Source organism: Anabrus simplex, chromosome 5 (genome assembly GCF_040414725.1).
Source record: "Anabrus simplex isolate iqAnaSimp1 chromosome 5, ASM4041472v1, whole genome shotgun sequence".
In the NCBI taxonomy this organism is placed as follows: Eukaryota; Metazoa; Arthropoda; class Insecta; order Orthoptera; family Tettigoniidae; genus Anabrus; species Anabrus simplex.
This window is the reverse complement of record NC_090269.1, coordinates 110,545,865-110,562,105: the sequence shown is the minus strand read 5'-3', so window position 1 is coordinate 110,562,105 and position 16,241 is coordinate 110,545,865. Positions and strand designations below refer to the sequence as shown.

General features: G+C 40.2%; 1 protein-coding gene across 1 annotated transcript in view; it reads right to left on the bottom strand.

The window, feature by feature from the left end:
• The window catches only part of Src42A (Tyrosine-protein kinase Src42A), a 354,290-nt gene that overhangs the window by 115,682 nt on the left and 222,367 nt on the right, over positions 1–16,241 (bottom strand). The window contains exon 2 of the mRNA XM_067147074.2: positions 6,758–6,879. Coding sequence (XP_067003175.1) covers positions 6,758–6,879 — 122 coding nt within the window. The remainder of the gene's footprint in view (positions 1–6,757; positions 6,880–16,241) is intronic.

Sequence of the window (16,241 nt, the reverse complement as noted above, 5' to 3'; positions counted from 1 at the left end):
CAAGCCTAAGTAAAGCCACAATTGAAGGAGTGTTCAATTATATCGTTAAGGTTGAATAAATTAACAATATAATGGTGAAAGTCAGAGCGGGCCCTACACTGCCATGCTGAACGCCAGCCACTCTCCTGACGTCACGGTCTGAGCCTTGTGGCCTGTCTATCTAGTGCGGCCTTGGTCCACCCAGCTTTCGCTGCCGTAAAGCAAATAGATTAGTGATGTGCTTAAGCCCGGCTCGAGCTGCTCGAACAGATGATGCCAGTGTTTGAACAATTTCAAGCTTTGCTCGAGCTGTCGTGCGCGCCGCAACCTAGCACCTTGCTCTTACAAACGCCCAGAAAACTTGAGAAGGATGTGTAAGAGAATTATGCCGGACAGTATGGGTTCGTCCTCTGTTTACTGTTACTTCCGTGTCTTTTATACCTGATTTCGACTCATATCTGTATATTGGAGACACTCAAAATTTGTGTTTGTGCGATGATTCATTTCAAATGCCTCCATCAGAATAAACCAATTATCTGTTAAAGTGTGTTGCTTGGGCCGTATAATAAATGCAGAAAAAGGAAACAATTACAAGTGTCAAAATAGTTACATATTTGAACGGTTAGAAGCAGGGGCGGCTTTTCAGGTGAAGTAGGTGAAGTGCCACTTCACCATTTATTTTTACCAGAATGATTTCTTTTAAAATTACTTTTCTTATGACATTTGTTGGTTTTACGGAAAGAAACTGTTTTTTGTACGGCGTTTGGAGCACCAAGAGTTCGCATTACTTGATGAGAACCAGGGAAACTCACGAAAGCGGCGGCTGTTGGCCACCCACAGTACGGCGCATGAGCTTGAGTGAAGACGAGAGATTCAGCAGCTGGCTTTACCTCCCAAGTGCAGCTTGGTCTTGGCGGTTGCCATGACAACCGTGACGTCACCCGCGTACTCAACTCAGTGCGAAATGTACAAGTGAAGTTGCGGGAAGATCGGAATATTTTGTCTTCACTGCGTCATCCTGTGTGAAGTACGAGTACTTACGCATCGTGGTTCATTCGTAGTGTTGTGCTGTTTTATTTAAGCATGTATCCTGTTTAAGACATAGTGTGTATTTTATTAGAAACACCATTTTCACGTTGGAGAAACGAAGATCAGAATGAAATTCTACGTTTTGATCGCCCTACTGAATCACTGCAAATTTGTGCTACAAAAGAAGTGAAACATTCCGATAAATCTTACAATCTTAGTTTCAAACGATCGTGGTTTAAGGAATTTCCATGGTTGTGCTCCTCTCCATCTCTACAGAAGTTGTTTTGTTGGACCTGCTTGACTTTTATCAATAAAAGTAATGTTTGAAATAAAGAAGGATTTTCAGCCCTTTTGAACATAACACGTTCTTTACATAAGCACTCAGACTCTGCAGAACATAAAATACGGCAGCTAGATTTCAAGACATTGGAAACAAACCAAAATACGATCTCTGATGTCCTGAAGGAAAATGCCAGACTGTATATTGTAATTAAACAGTTCAGTGAAAATGTACATTTAAATAGGCTTTTCCTTCAGTTGGTAATTGATGCAGTGCTCTATTTAAGTAAGCAAGAACTAGCTTTTCGTGGTCATGACGAAACATTAAATTCAATAAATCGTGATCACGTGCTGGACCCTCCGCCAGTCACAGGTACGAGGTACGAATACAAAACAACAAAAAACAACACCTAGTTCCTAAATCTTGTCGTCCTCTGTGGTGTAGTGGTTAGTGTGATTAGCTGCCACCCCGGAGGGCCGGGTTCGATTCCCGGCTCTGCCACGAAATTTGAAAAGTGGTACGAGGGCTGGAACGGGGTCCACTCAGCCTCGGGAGATCAACTGAGTAGAGGTGGGCTCGATTCCCACCTCAGCCATCCTGGAAGTGGTTTTCCGTGGTTTCCCTAACGTAAGGCCACTGCCGCTTCCTTCCCTCTTCCTTGTCTATCCCTTCCAAACTGCCCATCCCCCTAGGCGAGGTACAGGTCATCCTCCCCAGTTGTATCCCACGACCCAGAGTCTGAAGGACACTGTCCTTGAGGCGGTAGAGATGGAATCCCTCGCTGAGTCCGAGGGAAAAACTAACCCTGGAGGGTAAGCAGATTAAGAAAGAAAGAAGTTCCTAAATCTGTCGTTCGAAACCGAACGGGTAATAGCTCTTCACCATACTTTACAGCCACGAGCTGCTGTTGAGACGTTTCTTGCTCGGCTCCATAGCTAAATGGTTAGCGCGTTGGCCTTTGGTCACAGGGGTCCCAGGTTCGATTCCCGGCAGGGTCGAGATTTTTAATACCATGAGCTGGTATCTGTTTTGCTTGTTCCGGATGGGCTCGAAAACTACTGGACCGATTGACCTGAAGTTTGGTAAAGGATACAGCTTGAAATCTCGAGTTACTTTTGATTTTCATATATAGTTCACGCAATTAGACAGTAACATTGTTCCATAATAATATTTATTAATCTATTTGTGTACACGATTGATGAAATGTCAATCCTTTCTTACTCAAATTCTTCCATACGAGCAAAAAGGGTTAATTCTCTCCCAAGGAGTGGATTCAAACACTCCAACATTGAGGACAGAAGCCGAACCTCGCCTGCCGCGTTATTACACAGCTGTCTTAAGCTGCCCAAAGCATGACATTGTAAGAATAATATTACCATATTCACAATTTTGCGTCGAACGTGCGGTTGTTACAAGATACACAAGTACTTCCCTGGAAGGAAATACTTCCGCTAATATGCGGGGAATATTATGGATACATGCTTTGTTCTTTTCATAACATATTATCATAATCTAAGCCTTCTGATTTTATGGGTAATCTTTATTCGCCGTAAGATATACATCAATGACTGAATGTAGTAATTTATGACATCATGCAGCTTCGTTATCAATATCATGGATACACCTGCGTGAACGGTGCTTCACTTCATATGTTATTTGCTTATCTGCACGTTCGCCCTGTAGCCTGAACAAATAACTTGTTTCTATATGATTTTTCACGAGAGTTTAATCCTGATGTAAACAAGGCATGTCCACGCCTCAGCCAAAGAAAGAGTTGTGATTCGCTGAGCGTGTAGTATCGACCTCCGCCCCGTCAACGTCTCGTGTTCGGACATACAGTGCTGCGCATATTACCTAAAATAGACGAGGAACAGTTTTTGAGCTGTGCGAAACTAAACAGAGGGGTCTAAAGGGAGATCTACTGCTGAAGATTAGGGCCTACGTTATTTATTTATTCATTTCTGAATATTAAAGAAAGCTATCGTAGGCTAGAGCACCTCTTGCTCCATTTCTCTCACCGTGAATACTGACACTGACAGCTGCTGCAAGATGCAACACCTTATCTCCACACTGTACAGCTTGGGACTTTCCCTCGCTATGAGAAGACTTCCTGCATTACACCACGCCTTCTGCCTTCATATCTCGTTATTTAATCACTGTTTTATTTAAAAAAAATTATAGATACACACCGGTATATATGACAACCATATTTTAATTTGATTACGTACTCTTTCAGACTATCTAAATGTAATAAAATAAGATAAAATTAAATTAATGCCACGTACTAATTTTCTTCGAGCTCGCATACAGTCCATTGGGTGCGACGGTTGCTTCTCCAATCAACTACGTCTGTGTCCACGTGCAAAGCCAAGGTGCTCCGCCTATTTGTTTACATCAGGATTAAACTCTCGTGAAAAATCATATAGCGCCTAACAATGTGAAGCCACTCGGCTGCGCTCGGGTGAGATCTGTCGGCTATACTCGGTCGTGCTCGGGTGAGATGTGTCGACTGTACTCGGCCGTGCTCGGGTGAAATCAGTCGGCTATGTTCTACTGGCGCACATTAAGATAGTTATGGAATATCAGTGTCCAAATATTAGGCAATAACCTCATTACAATTACTAACTAATATATTTGTTATGGACTTTGTAATATTGAACTTTCCGAAGCAATGGGACACCAGTATTCTAATGTTACTACAATATGATAGAAGCTTGAGACATGTTTCGGGATGAGAATTGTCGACAGAGATGCACTGGGCGAGTTAAGCTGGCTAAGAAACTACTGTGTATTCTATTCAAGGGATTGCCAACAGTTTATAGAATAGTCTCCCGGTCTCGTTATATTTCACTTATTCGCTAACTGGAAAGCAGGTGGCAAAATTTACATTAGATGCCACTGAAGCAGTCAAAGAACATGGTTTTCAAGTTTTTACGAGTTACTTTACTTCACACCAACACAGATAGGTCAAATGGTGACGACGGGATTGTAAAGGGCTAGAAGTGGGAAGGAAGCGGTCGTGCACTTAATTAAGATACAGCCCCAACATTTGCTTCTTATGAAAATGGGAAAGCACGGAAAACCACCTTCAGGGCTGCCGACAGTGGGGTCCTCACCACTATCTCCCGAATACAAGCTCACTGCTGCGCGCCCTTAACCGCACGGCCAACTCGCTCGGTAGTTTTCAAGTTCGAATAGTAACCGATAATTACCAGGTTAATATTTCAATGTTTGAAACATTATGCGGGGGACGTGGTACTTTTGAAGTATGAAATAATACATCCATCCGATAATGGAAGGTCACTATTTCTTTGTTATGACTCTAGTCATCTTTTGTATCGCTTCTGACAATTGTGTCTGGTTTTCTTATTGCAGCTCTGCATTACCTTCCTCGAAATGAATTACTAAACTGCTCCAGTCTTATGAAGGACAAATTCACGAGAGAAATATAATGTGACACTTGTAATGATGGGCTTCCACAGTTCTATTTAGAAATATTTTTAAAGCCACTTTTAATTAATATTGTCACAAATTATTTACAAAAGTGCGAGAGATTTATACAATTCAATAGAAACCTCTCAACAGGAAGATTTTAAAACTTCAGTGAAATTTATGAAACATACGCAGCGTTAATGTGGTAACCTTTTATTCATTTGCCTACTTTCAAAAACCTTGGCATACTGGAGTTGCATGGTTGATTTAAGAAGGTAGTGTAGAAATTAAAATTTGTAAATATCGGTGTGAGCTATGATGGGATTTAAGATTAAACTTAATTTCTACGAACTGTGCGCATTTGAAAGTTGAGGAAGTAAGGCAATGTAGGGAGCTTAACTGCAAACGTGGTGGGTGATTGTCGAACAATTAGCTTGCTGACACGGCTGACTTGATGCGTCGCTCTAGGGCGCAGCGAGGGATCCAGTCGGCCGTGTTGCCGACTACCATCAGCTGCTTATCTGCCGGCCATATTTTATTTCATAGGTGACGGACCGAACTTAGCCGAGTTACTCCGAGTGGCTGCACATTGTCAGGCGCTAGACATAAGTGAACCAATACAGTAGAGATCTATACTGTATTTGGCCCGAATCAGACTTCGCCTTCGGTCACGTGACTGCTCGAGCTTGCTTCGAACAGGCTCGAACCTCGGCGACTCGGCGTGTATCGGGTCGGCTCGATCCCGCTCGAACACGGGTATCGTTTGCCCATCGCCAGTAAAGATAGTTTCGTCCGGAAGCTAACTTCCTTCTTACAGAATACTGTTGATCGCAACTGCGAGCTCAATGCCTTAGCTTTACTGCACCTTGATTCAATCCCGCTTACTATATTACCAACCTGGGAGAACATGCATCCTAAATACTTGAAATTATCTACCTATTACAGCATTGTATCACCAATCTGACATTCAATTCTATTGAATTTCTTACCTACTGGCATCAATTTAGTCTTCGAAATGCATTTATTTTGTAATAAATATTGCTTAAGGTATTACAATTACGAATATGCCCACTGATCTTGTGAAAAAAATATTTCAATTTTGATTTTAGCTGTCAGTTAAAATCTTCTATCTACGAATGACAGTTTGACTACATCTGTCACGTTCAAATCGGAATGACCATGATACGCGTTTTAAAAATATAAAAATATCGTATCTGCCTTTCTTTTTTTAGCAAAGCTGTGAAAGATGTATTGATGTGACGAAATAATCAGACTCATTTTCACCATTTTTCGACTTAAGATCACTTACAAGCGTCTCATATACTGAAAATGTACACCATTTCCCAGATGGATCACAACTACAGTGTACCTATAAAATGCACCCATTTATACATTAAATTTCTTAGTAAATCTGTACATTTAATAATAATAATAATTATAATTATATAATAAAGACAACGTGGTGCAGTTATAACTACTACACCCATCCTTACCCAACCGTGAACAGCAATTACATGTTAAAGTAGTAAGTTTTTCTGTTCTATTAATATGTAATAATGCAGTTCCGCTAAAATTACTATGCGAGCCAAATGGCCCCTTGAAACAATCACCATCAACACAACTTTATGTATCGGTAACCCTACCATTCACGATCTATTGGAAATACGAATTAAATAGATTTTGGTTACTTTCGATATCACCACTTACTGCATATAGAATTATACAATTTCCATTCTTTAATAATAATAATGTTATTAGTTCTTTGCGTCCCACTAACTACTTTTACTGTTTTCGTAGACGCCAAAGTGCCGGAATTTAGTCCCGCGGGAGTTATTTTACGTGCCCTTAACTGTACCGGTATGAGGCTGACGTATTTCAGAACCTTCAAATACCACCGGGACTGAGTCGGGGTTGAACCTGCCAAGTTGGAGTTAGAAAGCCAGCGCCTCAACCGCCTAAGCCACTTAGCCCGGCCTTCCATTCTCTTTTCTATCTCAAATCTATCCCATTTCCTCATTTTAAAGAGTCATTGCTTACCTGATAACGAATAGTCATTACGCCGACTTTCCGAATCACGTATAAGGAATGCACCATGGTCATTTTCTGGCAGGAGCAACTTCTTCTCTGCTTCGATTCTCTTGATTTTACCGAAGTACCATCTGAAAACAGAAATGGGAAGAAAATAATTAGACGTTTTATAGTAAACAAGGAAATGACATGACTCGTTCAACACAATCATCTGTCCAAACACTATTAATCAAGTGATGCAGTCCCCTCACCACTCAAAGCAAATTTCGACTGGAAGTTTATTTCAAGATTGGGACAGTTTTCTCAATTGCAGATTCTAATACAGTACTTACAGAGACGCATACACACACTAATACAGATCTTCTTCTTCTTTTCCTGCCGCTTTTTCCCACACCTGTGGGGTCGCGGGTGCGAACTGCGTCGCACAAGTGGATTTGGCCCTGTTTACGGCCGGATGCCCTTCCTGACGCCAACCCTCTATGGAGGGATGTAAGCACTATTGCGTGTTTCTGTGGTGGTTGGTAGTGTAGTATGTTGTCAGAAGCCAGAAGAATTAATCAGAAGCGATTAAAATCCCCGACCCGGCCGGGAATCGAACCCGGGACCCTCTGAACCGAAGGCCAGTACGCTGACCATTCAGCCAACGAGTCGGACACACACACTAATACAGATATACTAATAAAAACAGCCTACGTAGTATTCAGAAGTATACATAAGATCCAGCAACAGCTCCAACCTTTACAGTCCAGCAAATGAAGTACAGTATATCACGTACCATATACCCATAGCAGCATGGGTTGAACAGAGGGAAGAAAGATCATCCATCATTTCCAGAATAATTAAGACAATGAACTACTATCTTTTTCACTCCGATGAATACTGGCGGTTTAGTGGGTTTAGTCAGCCAACCAAACTCATTAATTAAAGCACTTTGAATGAACGTACAAGAGCCGAAATAAAACAATGTTGGATAAGGATGCCGCTAACTCCATTAATGGAAATTACGAATGCGAAAAACTGACATGATGTTTATGGAATGTAATCATCTCAGGTAAATTCGTACTATGTTTTGCAAAGCTAATTTTGAAGTAAATTACTTTACAAGTATGTTACTACAGAACACAAGAAATCCTACTTTTTTAATGTTCTATTTTCATGTTCCATATTAATGACGATATTGACAAATGTGACCGGCCCCTGAACTCGAAACCGAATCCTCAACAACAGTATGTTGGCCCACACCAGACGAAGTAACAGATGAAGTACTACTTTACAATTCTGTTCTTTATCAGCTGTTATTTGAGCAGCCTGCTGGACATAAAATTATTTCATACGGCGAAGTTTAACGTGCCCTGCTGGCCATGCCAAAACTCCCTAATTTTCTGGAACTGAATTATTCTTAACTTTCTGTTTTTTACCATATCATTAACACGAGTAAACGGTATCCAACACCTAGCCAGAATGGTCAGCGTATTGGCCTTCGGTTCAAAGGGCTTCGGGTTCAACTCACGGCCGGGCCGAGGATTTTTACGTGCATGTGGTTAATTTCCCTTCCCTTCATATACACACTAGACTACTAACCACCACAGAAACATTAAATAGTGAATACATTTTTCTATATAGCGTTAGCGTCAGGAAGGATATACAGCCGCAAAACTGAGCTATATCGCTATCAAGTGTCGTCCCCAATAAATTGGGCTCCAGTCCAGGAAGATTAGTACGCGCTATCAGTAGTTAACTATCAATTAAGTGGGAAAACAAACTACAAGACGTATAATCCTTCCAACTACGAAATGATAAATTAGTATTATTTTCACTCACATTAAGATGTTCATATATGTTCTCGAATGGCATAATTTTATAGGACATCACAATATATAATCGAAGGAATCCCATCATCCAATAAAAGTAAAACAACTCATTCTAAAACAGACAATGAATTCACTAAATCCACATCCAACTCCCTAACGGAATAACGAACCTAAACAGCAATGTTATACGTTAAGGGCATAAGAAAGAATGTAGTATTACGATGACGTTTTAAGAGGCACTTGTTCATATAGGAAAAACATCAATATCTCTACTATCATTTTATAACCCAAGTCTCACTACTCTATCTCTAGTTGCATTTTTCTTATTTGAGGATCTTCTCGATAACGTTTTCTATTCTAGCCTATATGTGTGCTCGTTACATAAACTTGAACGATCGCGTGAAACTGGTTGGTGGAAGAAACTAAAATGATGTATCGAAGTACACCTTGAATCACAGAAACTTTCTCTGAGGCTCGCTCCAACCTTCGGATTGACTGAATGAATTCAGAAATACATACAGTAGCTCTTGTACGGATAACTTGTGTTATAGTGGGGCTATGAGAGAAAAAGTGAAAATGTAATTATTTGGACCTATAATTAGGATAGATGTTCAGTGACTTTAATGCAATATCTCAGCATTTCCCAAAATGGATTGGAAGAGTATTTTAAAAAAAGTAAAAAACCCCGGAGTAAAATATAACTCAGAATGTGCAGTCTCCGCCAAGATTCAAATATTACATCTTCAAAGGGTGTGACTCAGCGAACTCAGCTATGAAGGTAAGGGTGAAATGATAGATCATTACTGGTGTAAAAGTGATTGGGAAATTTTGAGATTCCGCGGAACAACTCTTCTAACTCAGCTTTGTCCGATACAGGTTTTATTCAACACAGCATTAAGCTGCGAAATGCCAACCTGCAACTTCACAAATCCAAACGAACATGAATAAAATAAATTACTACTACTACTTGTACTACTACAATAATAATTGTGGTCCCAAAGATGATCACTTCAAAAACATGGGGGTATCAATTATTGTTAAAGGGAAAATACAACTGGATAACCAACTCCTGTTAACTCTAATTAGAAGAAAAAAGGGAAGAGGTGCGAACCTTCTAACCATGAAGGTAGGACAAAAAGGGGGCACAAAAGGTGTGAAGATGACCGACATTCCACATACACCCAGTTCTTTTCTCGGCTTTGTGGTCTGTCGACCGGCACCGGTTTTGAGAGAACTATCTTCTATATATTAAAAAGAATTGATGAAAACTAAAGTCAGTCAGTACGGCCATTTTATTCGGTTGATTACCTTCATCTTTTTTTTAACTGAAAGGTATTCATGCACAGATTTGTCATCAGGCACTATAAATCACTTAACTTTCGCCTTCCTCAAATTATTTCATTTTTTCTATTTTTTGTATCTTTGAAGCAATCATATCTTTGGTTCTAATGGAGGCAGGGAGTTCGTTTTGGCCTAAGAACACTCAGTGGATCAGGTTCTTTCATTTCAGCTCTTAACTATTCAAATTGGTTCATTCTGAGCAAAGTTATGAGTGCACATTAAATTTGACGTCTCATTTCTTCAACATTTTTTCTCATTTAACCAACCATATCTTTCGTTCTAATTATTATTATTATTATTATTATTATTATTATTATTATTATTATTATTATATTTTCCACCAATTGCAAGTACAATTTATGGATGGTGAATGGAGAAAGGGCATAGCTCCACATACACGAAAGTGCCCCCATCACCACTTAAAATTACAATATTCAAATATACAATTACATTCTACATAGTGTGCTTATATACAGTTACCGTATTTTATTTTGGTCTAAAAACGTTCCGTGGATGAAGCGCTTTCCTTTGAGGTAATAACTACTTACATCGGTAGATTATGAGAATAGTTATGAGTACATTTGTCTCCATGACGAAGATCTTTGAAGGACTTTTTAATAGTTCGGCGCGTAGTGTTGTTCCAAGGAACGTTTAATTCAATTTCTTTGTACAATGTATTTTCACGTGTTTTCTTGACACAATATTACATTCTATTACCGCAACAGATCATGTGCTTTATTTTGTTAAGTCGGAACTTTGCAAATACATCCGTGAGGATAGTAACGAACAACACCATATATTGTACATTGCGGGCGGAGCCAGCGGGAAACTGCTAGTTGTGATTTTATTACCCGACTCGCATCGGTTACTGATACTGGGTTCATTGCGACACGAGGACATGGCTGGCGCCACAGTGGTGGAAATTAGTATAATGGCACGGGTTTTGTGTGGGGGAAAATGTTTTACTTATTTAGTAATGCACGCATTTTTTTCCTATACAGCTTACTGTCAAAACATACAAAATGCATTTCCATTTTACCTTTAGCATTAGTACTTTAATAAATAAAAGAAGAACAACGGTCGTAGGGTGGAAGTTGGTATAAAGGCAGGTCCTCTGTTTGATTTTCATCAGTGATAAGTGTAAACAGTTATAGCTTGGAGGTGTTACAGCAAACTTCGTACAGTTCACACGTAGAGCAGTTGTAATAATGCCATGTGGAACGCCTCTGAGATGAAGAGCAAGTAAGTATTAAGGCTTACAAAGAAGTGGGCCTGTCTAATCACCAAATTGCTAAGAAATGAGGGTGTTCATGTTGTGTCATTGATAATTTTGTCAAATTGGGTGCACAGTATGGACAAAGTCATTAATTCATTCAAATTCCATCATTTAGTTCTCCATCAATGTAGGAAAAGTGCCAATAAAGAAAATTGTAATTGTTAAGTGAAATATTAACGGAGCTAAAGTTTGTAAACCTTACAAAATATGAAACAACGGGGAGATTTTCGCGAAATATGATTTTTGTTTTGTTCTGTAAAATATGAAATATGAACCATTTTTGGCATGCACTGCCATCTAAACTCCGCCATTCGTAAATATCCTAGCTGATAAGACAACAAGGCTTGTATAAATTGCTTGTTTTAATAACTCCTGTAATTCCTAGATTCAGCCGGTTAAAATGGAATAAAAATGTAATGTTTTTTCCACAAAGTGTGTGTGGGGGGAGGGGACGCGGTCGACTGCCCGCCCCTAATCGCCGCTACTGTGGAACTTTCTTCTTCTTTTTCTACTGCTTTTCCCACATCTGTGGGGTTGCGGGTGCGATTTGGCCCTGTTTTACGGCCGGATGCCCTTCCTGGCATCAACCCTACATGGAGGGATGTAATCACTACTGCGTGTTTCTGTGGAGATTGGTAGTGTAGTGTGTTGTCTGGATACGAAGAGGAAAGTGTTGGGACAGACACACAGTCCCCGGGCCAGAAGAATTAATCTTCCCGACCCGGCCGGGAATCGAACCCGGGATCCTATGAACCGAAGGCCTCAACGCTGACCATTGACCCAATGAGTCGGATCGCCGCTACTGTGGAACATGGCAGTTTTATGCAGGCTACCAGAGTGTCGGCGCTTCGAATACACTGCAGTATTCATTTTCAACGAATCGTGTACATCGACGATTGGAATTTAGTTGTCCGGGTCTGGATGAGGAGTATTTCGGTCGTCTTGCAAGGAATACTGACAACGCACAGTACTCCAGATGTCAGTAAGCTGTCCGGGACGTAAAAAAATCACTACTACGATTCGGCCGAAGAGAGTATATTCAGTTCAACAGGCAGAGGAAGTCTCAACACGAAAAAACTAGCGAAAGCAAACAACCAAGCTCTGAATATTTATGTTTAATGTTATGATCAAATCCTCTGCTACGGTGACGGTCTTGCAGTTAACACGGTCTAAATTATAAACAATTAATACAACTCTAAAGAAAGTGCAACGTTTTATGTGTGCTCAAGATTAATAATGCGTGTGTTTTAAACGTCAGTTACCACTTACCAGGCCAAACAACTATACTGATGAATAATTCATAGTTCAATTAACGTAGTGCTCCGTCTTCGCAAGCCGAAGATGACTGCTGAGGAGCTGAAATATTAAATTGAAATCGACTGTTCTCGAAGCTGAGACGGAAGCGGCGTCCTTGGCTCACCAGGAAAGTCTAGATTCAATTCACTGTGGCTCACCAGGAAAGTCTAGATTCAATTCACTGTCGATAACTTGAGGACACTACTTCTAGACGGCACGTGATCCTGCAATATACTCAACTAATAACCGAAATAAGAACTAGCTTAATTCCTTTTTTTTTTTTGCTAGGGGCTTTACGTCGCACCGACACAGATAGGTCTTATGGCGACGATGGGATAGGAAAGGCCTAGGAGTTGGAAGGAAGCGGCCGTGGCCTTAATTAAGGTACAGCCCCAGCATTTGCCTGGTGTGAAAATGGGAAACCACGGAAAACCATCTTCAGGGCTGCCGATAGTGGGATTCGAACCTACTATCTCCCGGATGCAAGCTCACAGCCGCTCGCCTCTACGCGCACGGCCAACTCGCCCGGTAGCTTAATTCCTAACAAGAAAGGTAGACACAGACCAAGTTAGCCAATCAAAGTGTTGAACTTACGGATAGTAAAAGCTTTATACCAATATAAATGGTCCGTTATTGGACATTATAAATTTTCCAGCTAACTCATTCCTGGTTGCCAGCGTTTCGCCCCCGTGTGCTAGGCTGGGCTCATCAGTTGGTACCTAGCACACCTACCAAGACGCTGGCTAGTGCATAACGTGGAGGCCACTGCGTAGGCTAATTGTAGCCACCGGCAGTGCCAATGCACTGAGAGACTTTGTCTCATTATCAAAAATTTATGCCTGCTTGGCCATCAGATGATATAGATCTTGATTCCCATAGGAAATCTGAAATATTTGTTCCGAATGAGTAAATTTATAATGCCAATATAAATGGTCTGTTATTGGACATTATAAATTTTCCAGAAGACGACTTGTCTCCAAAGGCTTGAGATTTCATGTCTTAAGCTGAAGACTAGGGAGCCGCGGCCTATCCTTATTAAATGACGCCGAATTAACCAAGAACATAGACAATATGTTTCAATGAAGTAAAAGATACCATGCTGGCAACTCCCACGTACTATATGTTCAACGTGTATGTCAATCTGCAACTCAACTGTATGGTGCTATAGGTTAGTTCTGGCGGAGTACTTCAATAAAAATAAATTCGTGTCCTCATCCCGAGGTGGCGCAGCTCTTTTCAGGCACACCCCCAATGAAGGTGAACTGCATGTACTTATTTAACCACATACCAGCCCTTCTGCCAATCCTACATTTCTGGCAGTACCGGAAAACGAACCCGGACCTCCGAGGGCGGCAACTACTAGTGCTAAATCGTTTACGCTACAGAGGCGGCCTTACTCTATGAAAAAAAAAAAAAATAGCATCCAAGAATTTGTCAGCATTATTTTAAAATGTATAATCACAGAAAAACTTTTAAAGAAGAGCAGAAATGAAATTCGAGCCCTTTTGCTCTTTTGCTTCCCTTTTGTTTTGTTTCATAGACAGCGTGGCCAATACTTAACTGCACTGAGCTTCGGTTGCCACAATTCGGCAGAACATACGAAATAACTGCAAACATGATCAGGCAAGGAAAGAAGAAAGAAGGGAGTCACAAATGTATCAAAGGAAATATGAAATTCCTTCTGATAATACAGGTTTGACGACAGAGAAGAATAGCTTGTAACGATATATTTATTTTTTCACCTTGGTGAAATCCTCAAAACAGATTCAACATGTATGTCCATAAGAAATAGTCTGTTAGATTCATCTGTGCACATTCCAAACTGCAGTCTTAAAAAAGTTTTCGCTTCTTTCTTTGAACTATTAATCTAGTTTCTTTATCAACGTAATCCATCATCTCTTTCAATATTTAACGAAATTAAAATTCCAAAAACGCCATGGGCGTGATAGCCAAGTGACATTGTCAATGGCCCTCACCAAAGAGGCCACATTTCAAATCCCGACCAATGCACGTGGGATTGTTGAAATGTGCCATGTTTCTTGTTTCTGAATCCATAAAAAATGGAAGATTCGTGGCTATGATCATGATAACAATTAACACGTAATAAATGAGACTAAATTTACTCAGTTACACGCTGCATAACATTAATAACAAGAATAACAGGTGTATCAGTAATGGTAAACTGTCTGCCAAGCCAGAAAGTACCTTACAGGCCAGAGAAACGTTTCACACAGAATATTCTAGCATACTTCAAGAAACCCAAGGTAAAAGCGCCGACAGTTTCATAACATCACTTCACTTTCACTTAAGAACATTAACTATTACAGTCATTCGTAGACTCATCTCTGCTAAGGCTACTGAGCCAGTGTCTGGAAGATCGGAAGAAAAGTCCTCATGATACAAATGATAAGAAACGATTGTCCATTCTGCCCATATTCATATTCCGCAAGTTTCAAACGGAAATAATATCTGATTTGAGTTAAATCCTTAAACATAAACAATAATTCAGTACACGATCTCTAACAATGTTGTCCGGCCTCTTGGGGGAACGGTCTGCGTATTGGTCTTCGGTTCGGAGGGCTCGGGGTTCGATTCCCGTCCGGGACGGTGATTTTAGCAGCGTCTGTTCAATATCTCCATCTTGGGGCTGAGAGGAGTGGTTTTCTCAATACAAATATTCACTTACGTCAGCAACTACCGCAGAAACACGCAATAGCAAATACATCCCACAGGGTTGGCGTCAAGAAAGACAACCGACCGGAAAACTGGGCTTAATCCAAATATCGTGCTGATCTCAAATAAATGGGAAAAAGCCAGGAGGAAGGAGCAGCTCACTAAAACAATGGCTTTTCGGACTGAGAACTTAGAAAAATTGAACTTTTGCTGCCTATGCTTCACAGTAACACAAGCGGAATTTGAAAAATAATACGTCAAGAATATTCTTGATAAACTGAATGGCATATTGCACCATATAAACGTGCTTCATATTACAAGTGCAACGAATATGAGAAAAACTTACTCAAAATTACATTTTCTTTCACTTTTAAAACAACTTTAGACTGGTCATATGATATAGAGTGCTTTTACTAATACAGGTAATTAAAAAAATATATTCGGGCACTTGCTACTTAATACTGTCATCGTCATATACTGAAATACACTTTGCAAACAAAATAGACATAGTTCATGATCAGTTTGTGCTTCTATAGGCTAACAGTCATGATAAAAAAGAAATAACATATCCTATAATAATCGATATCTGAAAATGAATAATTTCCTGACAACGAAATTATTCGGATACATGTAAATGACAATGAAATGATATTAGTACTTCCAAATGAATAACTGCTTGGACCATCCTTCCGCTTTTAAGCTCCTTCAGACGCTGTGACATGTTGTGCACTTAGTGTTTTGTTTTGTTTTGTTTTTGTTCTTCTGAGATTTTCCCCATTCTTCGAGAAGTCTCTTTTTCGGTTTTTCTTTTCATTTTGGAGATCTAGATTGAACCTTGTCGTTCAGTTCAGTCCATAGGTGTTCGATCAGGGTCATATCTGGACTTTGTGATGAACGACGGATCACTTTAGGACAACTGTAGAGCAGATACATCTGATTTAATGTGGGAGTTCTGCTTGGGGTCGTTGTCTTGACAGAACATGAATGTCCCAGCAATTCCAAGATTTTCTGTACTTTTTCGTACATTTTTAGGTAGCCTTACTATTTCAAGATATCTTCAATAAACACTGGCTCACCCACACCCGAAGCTGGCATA